We start from the raw sequence: 17,033 nt of genomic DNA, 5'->3' as shown, positions 1-17,033 counted from the left end.
TTACCCACGCACACTCAAAATACACCCTTAAAGGCTTGCTCATTATCAAGCATTTTTCTGAACTAGGACAGTTCATTAAGCCTTAGACTTCCAACTTGCCTGAAAAGGTTTCTGCGTTAATGAGATACTCTGTGGATGCACTGATTTTATTTTGCAGTGTCTTTCAGTCAAAGCTTTTCCAGTTTCCAGTCCCAGCACTGAGCCACTTCCCCAGATGTCCCTGAGCAAATTGCTTATTGCACTGCCTCCAGTGACACCCACAGGAGTACCCACACATGCTCCTACACGTGGTGGGCTACTCCTTCTAAGGCACTTCTAGTCCAAAATTAAGGCACCCTCCCATATATTTGTACAGGGAAGCCAGTGGGCCGTAAATTCATGTCTTGTTTTGCACTGTGCTAATTTCTTCATGTGAAGGAGCCTTCAACTCCTGGATTCATCACTCTCCCCCCCCCCAAATTTAGGTATCTGTCTTCAGAGTCCAGGCATTTTAGCCTGAGCTTGGAAGCAGCCTCTGGAGGTGTCTGTCTCTCCACTGAGTCCACAAGAAGCCCAGAATGACTAAGCCTGAATTTAACTGCCCCGGAAAGTGCCTGAGGTGTATCTTTTATCTACAAAATGTGTTCAGCAGCATGAATCTATAGTAGAAATGAGGTTTTAGATAATGTATCTAAAGCCATAATGAGATCCCTGAGTGAAAAGAATCACCACTTCAAAGTCATGTGTAACCTCATTATTACAAAACACTGTGCAAGCTGAGATTAACAGCGATGCCATGGTGTTTCGTAAGGCTGACAAAACCCACAGGAAAACCAGGTGGGTACCATGATTGCTTAAAGACCAAAGTTACAGAAATTTGAAGGGCCTACATAATATTTGGAAGAGACTACAGATTTTAGGCACCTTGAGTGAAGATATTGTTTTTGAAATTAAGTCCTCACACTCTGACAAAGATCAGTATAAAGGTGTGTGAAGCAAGGAACTCCAACAATGGGAAATGCAAGGTTCTGTTTCATCTAAAATCTATAAAGTTAAATTACATCAAATCTCTTTCAGAATAACCCTTTGTGAGAAAATCCTCAAAATATCTCTGCATCTGTGATTTGCTTCATTTCAAAACAAAATAAATCCTATATTTTTATGGCATACTTCAGAATTTCAAAGTGCTTTCCAAATACGCTAGCGTGCAATGTATAGGTAGAAATTAAGTTCAAAACCTACCCCAATCTCTGAGGTTGAAATATATCACAAGGTATATTTGGGCAGTATACCACTTTTACACTTTTTCCCTTGGCCTACAAGTTCATAGACCCTCCTGTTGCAACAAATCATTTTTATGTTATCATTGAAAAACAAACAAAAAAAGGCAAACCTTCAATAGCTTGCACTTCTGCATGGTTGTAATGTCTCTTTTAGGACAGTGCATTGAGTTGTATTTATTTTTTTACATGGTGATGTTCCTCTCTTGATTTAATTACCGACTGTCATTCTTTATCGTTTCTCACAATGCATGGAAATGACAAAGAAGATTCTCACGGAGTTTCTGTGCAGGGTGTGAGACTGAGTTTAAAAAGTCTTGGTGTTCAGAGCTTTCAGACCGAGGTGTCCTCTGTGTGCTCATCCAGGTTCTCTGTGCTTTGATGGCTCCTTCTGTTAAAAGCAGGACAAATGATGTGTGAGCAGACTTCTGGCTTTTAGTGCTAGCTAGACAGGTCACAGTTTGGCAAGCTCAAACAAATAAGACAATTGAGAACCAACATCAAGATGTGGTTGTTATGGACCAGGAATAAGGTGCCTACGCAGAGGGGCCAGTGCCATTTTAGATTGTTTAGCCTGTTCCCTCTGGTTTGCAGCTGCCACGCAAAAAGAAGCTGGTGCCTGAGAGGCCTGTGTCATATCTGCCAACCCCATGGAGGTATCTTGGACACTGTAGGGCGATGAAGTGGTCCCAGGAATCCACACACTGGAATTGATCCCTTAGCATAGAAACTTGTTTCCAACTCCAGTAAATTGGTATGATAAAAACACACCAAGAGTAACAATTTACTTTAATATTTAATCCAGCAGTCTTCTAGGATTGACTGCACATGCTATGTATGTCTTATGCATGTCCTCAGTATACCAGGCCTTTATTTAACAGAGGTGGATGATTTTGAGCTCAGCAAGGTTTTCTTTAGAGAGGGACAGAGAGGGGAGAAAGGGGATGAAGGGTATGAGATAGAGAAAAAAGGGAATGAATGCTCAAAGCTGTCCTTTCTTTTTGGACCACAATCTTTCCTGCCTACTCACCCAAATTGTTTGGATGTTTCTTACATACCATAAACAACAAGAATGCTGACAATAATCCTGTTTTCTTCTATACACAAGAAAACTGTAACTATTCACATTTTCTCCAGTAATTTAGCCTGGCTAGAAAATTCTTCATTTCTGGATTGAAACACTGTACAACAATAGTGCTCTGTGTGCCTCCCTCAAAGAAGTAAAACAGAGCAGCTGATATATCTGAAAAATGGCCCTCTAAAGAGCTAGTACAATACTACAAAAATAAGGTACTGGAGCATGTAATGGTATCATTCTGTTAATAATTCAACTAATAGAGTGTTGTTTTGTTTTGTGGTAAGGAATATAGAGGTATATGTTGGTAGCTAGTAATTTTCCTCCAATATGACTAGGAGCTGCTGTGAGGATGTTACTGCTGTTTGCAGCTAGTTTAAACCTACCTTAACACTTCCAGGGCAAGCTTTGTTTCCCTCCGACTTTCTTCAGTGATTGGGTAGAAGAGAAGTATAAATAAACCTCCAAGGATGAGGACAGCAGGAACTGCTCCAATGAGGATTTTCAGTGTGAGGATCACATCATTGGATTGTCTGCATAGCCCTGGCTTGTAACCAGTAAACCTAAACAAATGGAAATAACAGTGGTGTGCATATGTCCAAAATTTAAAAGCTCTTAGTCATTTGAAGGTCCCCTTCTTGGATTACTCCTTTCTGGCAATGCTCTTTAAGACTCTTCACCTATTTCTTTTCTATATCTCTCTTTTTCCTACCCACCCCTACATGTTTTGCTTCTTGTTTTTCAAATCCTGTGTCTGTGGTGTTTCAGATAACAGCATTATCTCTGTATTTTCTCATTATTATTATATAACATCTAATTAGTTAGAGGAGGATGGAATCTCAGGTAATGAAGTTGGTCTGATACGTGACTCCTATTAGTATTCAGCAAAGTCTTCAGGTTCAGCTTTAAAAGTATGCAAATAATCTGACCAATTTCAATAGCAATACTTAACTTTAATTTAAACACACACTTAAGTACTCTGCTCAACACAGACAAATTTACTCAAGTGCTCAGAATTAGGTACACACACTTCATTAATACAGGGGCTTCCGTGCAGTCCCACAACTGCTGATATACTCAATTTCCCATTCCAAATTTGTGGAATGAGCTTATTTTCCTCTGAACATGCAGCTATGAAAGCTATGGCTCATTTATCATTAGCCTGCCTTCTATGCTCTCCCACAAACACTTGCCTTGGGAAATTGCTGGGAGCTAACTGGAATGGAGTAGTAAAGGGGCTAATCAGTAAACAGTAATTGGCTTGTTTAAAACTATTCCTAAATAGTCAGTAAATACTAGCAGATTTGGGGGGGCAGGAAAGCAGGTAGAGAAAGGGATGGTGTTGTATCTTTCACAAATGTTGTCACAGTTTGTTACAGATACAGCCACAAATGGCTTATGCAGTAAGCCCCACTCAGCCTTCATCCTGTCATTTTGGCTCTTTGGTTTTCAAATGACAGCTGTAATTGCAGACAGTTTAATCACGGCTGGGGCCTGGGATCTGATGTTCTGAGCTGCAGATAAACCGAGCTCTTTATCAAAAGCAAAATTAAAGAACTGTCTGTAGAGAAACAGAGCAGGTTAGAGGTGACTGGTGAAGTTTCTTTCTTTTCAAATACCAATCCAGAAGACCTGCCCAATTACACGGCCTTCTTCATTAATTTGGAAAGTGATTTCTGACCTCACACTTTCTTCAACACGTAACAATGTTGGTCAAACCTTTTGTCACATAAACAAACAAACAACATTTAACAAACAAGGGTGTTAGCAGTAAGCACCTAAACATCCTAGGCCCAAAAGGTTCAGCCAAGCACTGCCCATTATTCAGCAGTTTCAGCTGCAGGCCCTGGAGCATTCTGCTTATCAAAACCTCTGACTTGGAGCCCAGGGCTAAGTAATATTTCAGACAAGTTAACTTCTAAGTGTTCGTTGCATATTTGAGTGCCATGCATCTACTGAAAGCTAGCAGCTGCAGGCAGAGGCCCTTTCTGCTAGGCCATGTACAAACAGGGCAGATGGCCACCGCTTTCCCAACCTGGCCTTCTAGTCAGAACACACAAGGCAAGCAGTGGGAGGAGAACATAAAGCATCTTCCAGACTGACATCTTCTAGGTGATGCTCAGAGCTGTGAGGAAGGTTCTATTTCCTAAAGCCATGCAAAAATCTGTGATACTTTCATGCAAAACAAGCCACATGCATCCTGCACCACTCCTGCAATCTGAGTAAAGACTTGCAAATTCATATACGTCGTCCAACCCAGGTGCAACTGAGATTGCTCAAAAGAGGTGTATCTCTCACAGGGGACCTTCAGTTGCTAAGCTTTCATGTTCAGTTCTTTATTCATACAAGCCACTCAAATTTACAAGAATAATTTGGAAAAAGTAACATCTAAAGAGGAGTCAGTTTTTTTCTGAACTGAAACATGCTAGGGTAGGTGGCTTAATGCTCAGTGCTCTGGCCTCAATGATAACAATCCTGTCTTTAGTGGGCAGCCAGCTGGAGCTGCTGGCACTTTCAGGCTCAGGGCAAAAAGGCAATTAACTCTACAGGATAAAGGCAGAACACTTTCAGCGCAGATCCACTAAATGGAAGCACAGGGTTACTTACTCCAGGCTGGCAGCAGAAATTCCTAAGCCAATTCCTGCTGACATCTTGGTAAAGAAAACATAAGAAGAGTAGAAAATGGTTTCTTGTCCTTTTCCATGAGGATTCTGCAGGCGGAAGTTATCGACAACATCAGGCAGCATTGACCTAGAGATGAGCAAGATAAGATCAAAACTCAAGCCACCGTCTCTTCTCAAAGCTCAAACTTACTGAAAGAACCTTCCCTCTCCACTTTCTAAGATCTGATTGATGTAATAAGTGATGAAGACAAGAGAATACACTTCAAAAAGTCCTACTGCTGGACAGGAGGGCAAAAATCTTTGTAAGAAATGCACGGCCACGTATTAGCATGTAGACAAACAGTAGAAAAATTATCAAACGCTTTCTGGGAGGTGATAGAATTTCTTAGATTGACTGTCATTCCAGCAGAAGTTGTGATATCAAAGAAAAACCCAACACCTTACCATTTCAAGGGACTCAATCTCTGAATAGTTTTATTCTGAAATAACTCTTGACAAGCTAATAAAATTTTCTGAAACCAACGGGCCTATTCTCTCTCTACTTCAAAGAGACTGTGTTTGGTGATGGGAATCTGAATGAAAGCTGTACAAATGGCAACTGTGAGTTGACATTTTTGTTCTCCAATACATGTCATGATTTACTGTTGGAAAAAAAGCTTCTGCCCCCCTGTGCAGAAATGTGTGTATAGTCTGACAGCTTATCTCACACTCTGTTTCTGTGATCTCTTGGAGTTTCAGTGTTTTCAGGGAATTGTCCAAATGAGTAATACAAAACAGCTCTCAGCAACAGTCGTGCCTTTGGGTCAATTTGACCTGAACAATAATTATCCCCTCTGGAAAGGACATTTCCCATCCTGCTCAATCTTGAGCAATTTCTTCCCACATATTTTCAGTCCTCAAGAGCCACATTGAAGTCTCTGTTTCTTTTACCCATACTCTTGTGGTATTTAATCCGTAACACAGGACTGCTCAAAAGGGTTTCAAAGCTTGACTTATATTTTCTCTGCTACCCTCTAACCTTTTGTCCCCCTCTACTCTGCCCTCGTGAAGCCCCCACTGCATTGAGGTCTCCACTCAGAGGGTGGTGAGGCACTGGCACAGGCTGCCCAGGGAAGCTGTGGATGCCCCGTTCCTGAAAGTGTTCAAGGCCAGGTTAGAAGAGGCCCGGATCCAGTGGGAGATGTCCCTGCCCATGGCAGCAGGTTGGAAATAGATGATTTTTAAGGTCCCTTCCAACTCAAACCATTCTATGATTCCATCAATGATTCTATGAAATTCTCTCTCTTTGAGAGGCAAATTACATGCAGTACCCACTTACATATAGACATATACCCCTTCCCCACCTCAAATGCAAAATTCTCCTACCATGGCAACAGCAGAGATGCAGCAATGCTCAGACCAGAGACAAAGGCCACGAAGTATGCCAGGATCAGGTTTGGAATGGTCACTAGCATGACTGCAAAAGGAATCATCCACTGAGGAAGAAGAAAAAAAGTACACATAACTTACTTACAGTAAGCACTAAATATATATCATATATTTATTTATATGTATATATTTATATATATAATAAATATATATCATATATTTAGTGATATATGAACTGTTCCTTTCAAAGTGTAAGATTGTGCAGTGAAATGATGGTTCACATGCACCAAAGCCTAATGCTTGAGTAGTTTGGTGAAATGACATTTCTAAAGAGCTCTGAGCCAGCCTGGATTTACCTACCCATGAGAATCAGAGAAAATCAGGAGTAGCAATGTTACTGTCTTCTCTGCTAGCATTATTAGGGTTATAGCTGCACCAGTAAATTAAACAGTCCCAAAAGCCTATTTATCAGTCATGAAGCCAACTGGCAGACCCTGGCCACATTCAAAACGCTAAATTCTCCTAATCACTGAAAAAAGGGTGCCCATATGTTGTGGTTTAGCCCCAGCAGGCAGCTAAGCCCCATGCAGCTGCTCACTCACTCTGCCCAGGTGGGATGGGGGAGAGAATCAGAAAGGTAACTGTGACAACTGATAGGCTGAGATAAAAGCATTCCCTAGGTAAAGCAAAAGCCACGTGTGCAAGCAAAGCAAAACAAAACCAGGAATTCACTGGCTACTTCCCATCGGCAGGCAGGTGCTCAGCCACTTCCAGGAGAGCAGGGCTCACCACGTGTAACATTTTCTTGGGAGGACAAACACCATCGCTCCAAAAATCTCCCTTCCTCCTTCTTTCCTGCTTTTATTGCTGAGCATGACACCACGCGATGTGGGACATCCCTTTGGGCAGCCTGGGCCAGCTGTCATGGCTGTGTCCCCTCCCAGCTCCTGGTGCATCCCCAGCCCCTCGCTGGCAGGGCAGCACAAGGAGCTGAAAGGTCCTTGGCTGTGTGTGTGGCATCGCCACTATTTTCATCACAAATCCAAATTAATTCTGTCCCAGCCAAAACCATGACACCATAGAAATGATTTTTGTGAAAAGCCCCTTGAATGATCTAGTTCCCAAACTGTGCCCAGATACTTCCTGGGAGGTTGCTAATCTGTTTGTGCTGGCATTTTCCTGACTATTTAGTAATAGAGATGACCGAATGCCAGTTACAACTCAGGTCACTACACTGTGTTTCAAGGGGAAGGACGGAGCTTCAGTGGTCAATTTAACCTGCAAATAACCTGTTTCAGAGATCAAATTAAGCCTTGAATGAAAAGAGTTTGCTTATGCCTTCATATCCAATGACTACTTTGAAGCAGTCTGGGTACTTGGCAGGAGCTAAAGCCAGGAAGGCGGCGTGGTTTGCTTCACTCCACACAGCCAGACACACTCAGGACATTGCAAAAGTCACTGAGACTCCCCTTGAAACTAAACTAATTTGGGCTGCTCAGGATGTGTTTTCTGGCGGTACTTAAAACCCCCAGATTTCTTCCACTTCCACTTGAGGCAACGGGCTTACAGGCTTGAAAATCCACTATTTCAAATGCTGATTGAATGCACACAGCCCAGCTGTCCCATATCCATCACATGCTCCATCTCCCACGCCTGTGAACCATGCGCACGGCACACGTAGGATCCAGGACCAGAGGCTTATCTACAGGGCTTTTTAATGATGGGGGATTAGTTTAACATTAAGTGTTTCAATCCTCTATAGTCGCAGCTGGGGAGCTGAGGGTATGAGAAGAGCTTTCACGGCGAGTGATTCCCCTAAGCACTGCTATTTACAGTTCGGTATGATAAGTGATTCTGGGAGTCCTGGAGTCTAATCCATTATGTTTATGTTTTAAATGCATTTCCCATCTAAAGCATTTTCTCCTAACCTAAGGAGGCAGAAAATAACCTTTCCTGACTGCGAGTTCCCAGCACAGACAGATAATCCTTGCATTAGCCCGGTGTTGTGGCAAAATCATTATTTCACCACAAGAGAGCACTCCAGCAATACAAGTTTTTATGTTGCCTGTGAGCAGTTTTATGACAGGCTTACGCTCCACATGGGGCCCCCACTCAGAAACCAAAGCACTTAAACAAAATTCGAGATCGATAATAATAATCACGGTAATTGTAATTTTCTACTGAAAGACAAGCACGACCCACAAGACTAGGTTGCAATGCCCCAGAGTTTCACTCCGGCGATGGTAGTGCAATCACGGGGGCAGTGTTCCTGCTGCAATAAACAGCTAACGAGTCTCACTCCTTCCTGCTTGTAAAGCAAAAAAAAAGCTCTGCTATTGGCACCCTGCTCCCTTGTCACGGGGCTGCTGCACTGAGAGTCATAAACAATAGCCCACAGTTGTCATCCCTTTTTCTTCCATTCATGTTTATGGAAGAGGAACCTTCTGGGATGGGAAAGGTGTTGCTGAGCTGTGCAGCAGCTCATTATGAAGGGCAGATTTAGGAAAATGTGCAGCCAGAATGTGAGCAGAAAGGGAGACAGGAAAGTGGCAAACGGGGTGCACAGCCAGGATCCACACAAGGGCACACCTCCCTGCTGAGCAGTGCTGAGAGATGGCAATCAGACAGTGGGGTACGGGTCATGAGATGAACAGATTGGGGAAATTTGGGATTTTTTTTTAATTTTTTACTAAGTTCTCCTAAACCCACAGGGCTACAGAGGGCCCAAAATGCCAGTGAGACCCCCTTCTTAAGGAACTTTGCTGCCTCCCTGAGGCCCTGGTTAAAGATGTTAGAAGAAAACTTCCTAGCCTGGTATGGACCTCAAATTATTATCCATTATTACTTTTTCATCTAGGCAGTGATGAAGTTGCAAATGAGAAGCCCAAGGGCAATCAAAAGAGGCTTCGGGGCTTTGGGACTACTGTTTAAGGGATCAGGAGCGCAGGTAATGTTTTCCTGTATCCTGCCAGCTGCAGGGAGTGATATTGTAAGAAATGGACAGATACAGCTTATCTGGCTCCAAGGCTGATGTCACTAGCAGAATTTTGGCTGGTTTTTTATTTTTTATTTGACCATGGGGTTGGTCTAGACAACACCAGGCCTGCTGGTGCCTGATGCGATACGCTTCTCTCAAAAGGGGAAAAGGATTTTTGCTCAAGACTTAGCAGGGCTGATTGAAAGAGCTTTAAACTGGATTTGAAGGGAGAAAGGAATAAAATCGGGCTCATTTATTTTTCAACTGTCTTGGGAATCTGGAGAGGTCCCAGGTGACTGGAAGCTGGCAAATATTGTCCCAGTTTTCGAGAAAGGCAAGAAAAGAAGGCCCTGGTAATTACAGGCCTGTCAGTCTCATTTCAGTGCATGGTAAAATTATGAAGAAGATTTTTCTGGGAGTTACTGCAAAACACCTGAAAGGCAATGCCACCATTGTCACTGCCAACAGAGGTCCACAACGGGAAAGTCCTGCTTAATTAAATTAATTTCCTTTTATGACAAAGTTACCCATCTAGTTGACCAAGGGAAGCCAGCTGATGCACCCATGCTGTCTCCAAGAATCTTTAGAATCTCCAAGAATCTTTAATACTCGAACACGAGAGAGAGAGGTTCCATTTTCCAGACACGTTGCCCAAACCACAAATCAATAGTTGCCACATTTACAATTTCTAATGACAATTCCACCTCCAGTCACTGAGAGACTTACTGATTTTAAGTTCAGTGTTTGCCCCATGAGGACTGAGCAGACAATCTATTCAGAGTTTCCTTCTCTGGAGATATTCAAGGCCTATCTGGACGTCTACCTGGGCAGCCTGCTTTGAGGAACCTGCTTTTGCAGGGGGGTTGGACCCGATGATCTTTCAAGGTCCCTTCCAGCCCCTAGAGTTCTGTGATTCTGTGAATCTAAGTGTAACAAAGCCTATGGAAGCAGAAGCAAGTAAACTGCAGGGCATAATTTCTAGCCTGTGCATCAACCTGCCCATGGGAAGGATCCTGCTTGGGTATGGCCCTATACTTCCAGGGCATCTAGGCTTTGAACTTCCAGTCAGTGTAGATACTTAGCACGTAGCTGATTGATCATCTCTTGGGGGGAATTAACTGAAAGGGAGAAATACCAGTGGAAGGAAGCCAGGATTCTTGTAACCTATCGACCTACCCTGCTCTCTACACAGTGAGGTTTCCTCAACATAGAAATGCTTTTACAGGAAAGTGAATCCGGAGCAGTTCTATTTATTCATTTTTCTCCAGAAAACTTCATTTCACATTACCTCTTCACCCTGAAAGCTGAGCAGAATTTTAGAGAAAAACTTGTTTTTCTCCTGCCTTCTTTCCTTCCAGATGAACACACCTGAGTGACAGACATCACAGCCTTGGACAATATAGTTTGTTTCACAGTGAGAGAGAACAGGTTAGTTGTACAGATCACACAAGGTGGTAGTATGGGAAGCCCCTGTGATGCATTGCCAGACACAAAGTCAGACAGTGAGCACACGGGAAGCATTCACATCCCTTGGGAAATGTCTATAAGGTGAAATAGAGAGGTGGCTTTTTTTCAGTCCAACTCCTGCTTAGACCATAATGCAGTCAAGGAACTCAACTGTAAAATTAAGTTAAACTATGTTTACAGAGGTGCTGACAGGCTCTCCAGTCATGTTAAACTGAATTTACAGAGCCAAGCTGGTTGTAGAAAGCATAGCCAAATAGGCAGAGATTTCCTAAGGAGGAAATCTGCATTTCCTGGTCCACTCAATGGTCCTATGCTGCTTTTGGCAGTTCTCTTTTCTCCAGTGGTAAAAAGAAATGAGGATGGGACTTAGATTCCAGATGTCTGCTTCAAAACACATAACAGTTCAGCTTATTTGGAATATGGGTTTTAAAGTTACTTCTGATTCTTTGGAAGTCATTCCAACACAGAGATTGTAATTGCAAAGAATGATAACTATTCAATTATATTTAACAATTGTCTCCAGATCTAAACTTTTCAGCTTTGTTCAGACTTTGACATATAACTTCAGCCTGGATTTTCCAAGTCCCCATGCTTTGTTGTACACAAGGCAGACAATTTCCTTCTTTCCTCTTTCACAAGTAATTGAAGGTAAACAGGGGAAAATGGGGAGGAACAGGCCTATACAATGATTCACTGAGGATGATGACAGAAAATTGCTGCTGTCTGCACTAAGTGAGGGACTTAAAATAATCCATCAGAGGCAAGGGCAGACTCCCTGAGCTGGCTTTGTAGAGCTGTGTCAAAGTTAAAGTAGGCTTTTTTTTCCCAGGCAGGTCAGGCAATTTCTTTTACTTCAGTAATAACTGTCCCTCTCCATCCAAGGGATGTGGGCACCCCTCTCTCCTTAGGTTTCTAGAGTAGGATGTGGAACAGACTCCTGTTTCCTCCTCTGTGACTGAATTAAAAATGCAGTCAGCTTAGCATCATACATAAAGACAAAACTAGTCTTGTAAAACAGATACCTTGTCAGCCTGAGACAACATAGATCTGAATTTATAAAACATCATTCGGGCTCACTTCTGAGAGCAGTGTAATGCAAACCTTGGGCAAATTCTTAGCAACAGCAAAAAAAAAAAGCTGAGATATCCTTTCAGCATTGACCCATTTTTCAAAAGTTTCTCTTGAAAGCTTGGAATCCGTCTGAAATTTGGTGTAACAATTTTAAAACAAACTCTAAAACTCAGTGAGTTTCTTGTAGCTTGAGGTTATAAGCACTAGAAATAGTTCTTGAAGTGGCTCCAATTGTCACAGTAAGTGAGCACAAGCAGATTTCTTTTCTCTAAGGATTTGCTTACCGAAATCCCACATGCTGCACACTTCTTGCCAAATCGCTGCAGAAACTTCTGCCAGAAGGGAATGCTCGCAGCTGCTGATACCTACAATTAACAAAAAAGCAAATCTGTGTTGTGCTTACTATCACTGTCTTCGTACACAGGCTGTAGAGTTCACAGATATCTTTCTGTCTAGTGCATGAGGGTCTGAAAGGCAAATGAACATGCAGATTACTGTTTCTCCTCATCCCTCTCCAAGGGATTTGTCTGATTCATTATGATGTTACAAATGAAAACTATCCATGAGAGGCTTTTCCATAATCAAATATTAGCAGACAATAACTTAAGCTTTCCTTTTTGTGTTGTAAGCCACATCAGTTAAAGCTATACTGTCATTAGAGTCCAAGCTTATTGCAAATAGTCAAACTTTGTGCCAATGCCTTTTGCCTCATGCTCTGAAACTGAGACATGATAATTTTATTAAGCCCTACCCCGCCGTACAGGAAGAAAACTGAAGCACAAGATAGATACACTTATCTTAAGGTATACTTAAAGTACATATCCCACCCTACATGTTTATTCTCAGGAACAACCTCTAAGGGAGATAGTCACTTATAATCAACATTACCATACCATACATGTATGTTATAATACTCACCTGATAGCGATTAACAACTACAGGCAACATAGTACTAATGCACTAAAATATTTCTACTAACAACAGTCTTACAACTGATTTAAATTCAAATGTCAACTCACTGTTACAGCTATATTACACTTTTCACTGACTTTGCTTCCTCTCCTTGGTGTCCATTACTTGCAGAGCCTTAAGATACCCAACAGTTAGCTATTTCTCTCCAGCATTTTGGTTTTATTACTGGAAAAGGTCTGTCTTATAATGTGGGAAAGGAAGAATCAAAAAGAATCATCAAAAGGATATCAAAAAAGAATGGATCCTATCAAATTCTGATATCAAATCCTACCAGTTTTGATATCCTACCAAAAAAGATGGAAAGGCTTGGAAGCTGGAACCAAGAAGTGGAAATGAAATTGCCCTAAAGTGGTTCCACAAAATCTCTGTACCACATTGGTCAGAAATCATGCAACACCTTCCCTGAAAATGGCTGTTGCAATGTTCTATGTGGTAGATGTAGATTCCATAGAACATTCAAAATATGCAGTAGAAAGACATCCCAGTAACTATGCAACAATAAACTGTTGACTTGCGCTAAAAAGACTTTGGTCAGAAGGATGAAGACTGCAGCTTTCTACTAATCCTACTTGTAATTGTAAAGTAAACCATACACTACAGCAGCAGTGTGTAACCGAGTTATAGGTATCACCTAAACATAGCAGAATTCTACCTCTGCATGTCAAGAAAAAGGGTTCTGTAAAGAAATCTTTTTATCACACTATCAATTGCTCTAGAGAAGAATCTTCATGTCTTGTCTCTAGATAGTTTAAGTATTTATCCTTGAGAGCTACCTGGCCCAGAATGCTCATGTGTATGAATGCTCAAAGGTTGTTTAATTCTCTGCTTATCAGACTGGGGAAGGGGAAAGAGGAGCTAAAATTCCAGACCTCATTCCTGTCTGCATCTTTTGTTTTCTATACGAGCAGAAAGTGACTCACAGATAAAATCAACAAGGAATGAATTAAAAGCTTAAAAATTACAGTAGGAAGTGTCAACTTTATTCCAAACACACAATACAAACAATGGTATAGCACTTTAACAGCTCTATCTAGACACAAAACTCTTCTTGCCTTCTGTTATTTTGAGCTAAAACCAGTGAGATTGAGCTAGCAAATAAAAATACAGGAGAGAAGTACAACTCACCAAGATGGTCACCACCAAATACTGGAAGTGATTGCGAAGATTGGCTGCATGAGTACAGAACAGGACAAAGTTGCTCTGCTCCAGCTGTTGAATTGAAGATATTTGGTGATCACCAAAAGAAGGAAAAGGAGAAAAAGACAAAAAAAATCACACTCCATGCTAGCGAAACATAGTTGGAGACTAATTTCTTAAACATCCACACCAACGGGAACTTCAGTGCTTCTTTGGCAACCAGGTTTTTCAAGCAGTCTTTCCAAGAAACTTTCTAATTCACCACGACTACTGGTGAATACAGCACTGGTCTCTCACATGCCCAGATCTTGTCCTCTGTCCTAATATTCACTGTGACCAGTGGCTCGTGTGACTAAGAGACTGTTGACAAAAACATGGATATTTTCAAAATAAAGGCAACTCAATTGATATGTATGTAGCAACAGAGTCACATCAAAGCCATGTATGTTTTAGTTGAACATAACTCACAAGTCAAGCTTTAAAATACCTCGAACTATGGGAAGTAAGATTGCTTACTGAGTGGCTCTAAGTTCTTTCTATAGCTTCTCTTTATGGGAGGACATATCATTTTGTGAGAGCCACATACAACTGCAGGTTCTGATTTGAAAATTAGCTCTGTCCAGCTCTGTAATAGCTAAGACCACCTGCCTCTGAACATCTTCTCACTCTGACCTAATGCCTTCCATCACAGAATACTCCATCAGAACTGGTGCAGCCACTGTCTGAGAACAGTCACCTATGCAAAGGAAAGGGGCCGTGGTTTAAAGCAGCACACACTATAGAGAAGAACAGAGAGAAGAGCAAAAACATTCTCTAAGCAACTAACACCACAGGAGACTGTAGATGGATAGCATATAATAGCCCAATCTGGGTCACCGGGACTAGTTCCTTACCTTTTATAAAAAAAAAAAAAAAAAAAAAAAAAAAAAAAAAAAAAAAAAAGGAAAGGAAAAAAAAAAAAGAAACATCTTTAAATGGTCAGGTCTTTGGTTTTCCTTCTCACTTGAATGAACTATCTCCAGCTGCACAGGACCCCAGGCACCAAAAAAGGCTCTGGTTCCCTACTGATTTGTAGAGGAAGGCACCACCCCCTTGATCACCACCTCCAGTCACAAGCCAAAGGTTATATGCATTGGAGCTGCCTCAGACTCTTCCATGCTGGGACTGGAAAGAGGCCAACACACAGCCACAGAGTCTGAAGTTACCTGAACTGCTGTTGAGATGAGAAGAAACGAAGCTGTAAGCTTCAGATATGGACCATGCTTCATGGTGAGCCTGAGCCCCTTGCAAAAAGGAATCGCTCTGTCTGAATTCAAGGCATAAGGATCTAAGAGGAATAGAATACGTAAAATAACAATATTTTCCAGAGACGACCATGAAATCATTATTAATAAATCTAAGCATATTTAGATGTATCTTACCATCTTTTTCCTTTACTCCAAAAAAAAGAATGGTAATTCCCAGAAGATACACACCTCCTATAACCCCTGCTGCAATCATATAAACTTTTGCCTTTGAAGAGAAAAAAAGATATATTTGAAATCATGACAGGAGAATGACAAGTCATTATGAAAAATTCAGTCTCTTTCTGGTGAGTCATCTGCAAATGAAGAAATGCCCATCTAAACGGAGCCAACTGTCTGTCTTCTACCCCTCTGAAAAATGTTCACTTCTGCAATTCATTTATAAACAACACCTACTTAAGGATAAATCCAGGACACATGGGTATATATTTCTTGGGGGGAAAAAAGAAGCTGTGAACAAAAGGGCTACTGTGTTGGCAACCAGAACATTTCAAAAATTTGCTTATGTTGAGACTAGCTGTAGACACACACAGTCATCTGTCAAAAACATGCAGCATCCATAGAACGATTCTGATATATTTTTTTTCAGATCCAGTCAATCTAGCTACACAGACTCCAACCTCTATCTTCATTCTGGGTGGAAAAGGATTCAGTGCTGATGCACACATTACTACACTTGCTGCATTTATACATAACAGTATTAAAATCTTACTTTAGGCTTTAATTAAATTTAGAAAACATTCTTTCACACTGATATTTTGAGAATATGGTAGCTTGCATGGTTGTTTTCCCAGTTAGCTAACGAAATGCTCAACAAATTCAGAAATCTTTGCTTTCTATTAGCCAGATGAACAAACCCTACAAGGATACCTCCCACACAATCAAATCATATTTACTGCTTCTAACTTTGGTTACTGCAACTCTTGAATAAAGCTTTAAAATTTTATTTTGCTTTAGCGTTCTGTTATTTTTTTTTTTTTACTGTGTTATGAAAGATAAAATAAGTGCTGGTGATACAGCTTTGTGACACAATGATTACTTGATAGGAAAATTGAATTCTGAATGATCAGTGAGATGTTGCAAATGACAGGATTATAAATCTAGAAATGAAGTGGCAAATAGGCATGCAATTACAAGAATGTACTGCCAAATATAAAGCCACTTAGTGTAGATGCAAAGGTAGGCAGATGCACCACTTAAGTGGTTCAACTGATGATATTCAAGTGTTCATTTAGACAATCTCCAAGTTGACAACTTTTATTAAGATACTTATATTTCAGAAAGGGATGTGGTAAAATAAAGAATAGTCCTGTACTCCTTTATTTGGGATAAAGATATTTTGGATACAGAATTATAAACTTAGTCACAGAGTACATTTGTACTACTAGTTATGGCTTGTATAGATTGCAGAAGTGTAGATACCTGAATTCACTTAAATGAGGTGTAAGTTCAGCCAAGACAGAAGGGCTAAACTAAAAAAAAAAAAAAAAAAAAAAAAAAAAAAAAAAAAAAAAAAAAAGGAGAGGAGGGAGCTTCACTATGAATTTTATATTTCATGTCTATTCATTTGTTAATTTTCTCGAAGCAACTGAATTAAATGTTTTCTTTGACAGGTCTTAGTTAAGTGTAATTTGAACTTTATTCACCCAAACTATTAAAGATATTAATGGTGGGCCAAATAAGATTCTCTGACCTTACACAAAACTTGTTAGCCCACATACAAACCGTATCAATGCCTATTCTTGATTTGCAGTAGGGAAGATACACTCTTCCTAAGCT

The 17,033-nt window shown here is 40.9% G+C and overlaps 1 protein-coding gene across 1 annotated transcript in view; it reads right to left on the bottom strand.

The window, feature by feature from the left end:
- Nucleotides 1–2,716: 2,716 nt before the first annotated feature.
- The window catches only part of MFSD2B (major facilitator superfamily domain containing 2B), a 34,501-nt gene continuing 20,184 nt past the window's right edge, over nucleotides 2,717–17,033 (bottom strand). The window contains exons 7-13 of the mRNA XM_032185399.1: nucleotides 15,372–15,462; nucleotides 15,156–15,277; nucleotides 13,939–14,022; nucleotides 12,126–12,206; nucleotides 6,324–6,433; nucleotides 4,942–5,085; nucleotides 2,717–2,897 (exon numbers count right to left, since the gene is read on the bottom strand). Of these exons, the coding sequence (XP_032041290.1) occupies nucleotides 2,717–2,897; nucleotides 4,942–5,085; nucleotides 6,324–6,433; nucleotides 12,126–12,206; nucleotides 13,939–14,022; nucleotides 15,156–15,277; nucleotides 15,372–15,462 (813 nt within the window). The remainder of the gene's footprint in view (nucleotides 2,898–4,941; nucleotides 5,086–6,323; nucleotides 6,434–12,125; nucleotides 12,207–13,938; nucleotides 14,023–15,155; nucleotides 15,278–15,371; nucleotides 15,463–17,033) is intronic.

Source organism: Aythya fuligula, chromosome 3 (genome assembly GCF_009819795.1).
Source record: "Aythya fuligula isolate bAytFul2 chromosome 3, bAytFul2.pri, whole genome shotgun sequence".
In the NCBI taxonomy this organism is placed as follows: domain Eukaryota; kingdom Metazoa; phylum Chordata; class Aves; order Anseriformes; family Anatidae; genus Aythya; species Aythya fuligula.
This window is presented reverse-complemented; position numbering and strand designations above follow the sequence as displayed.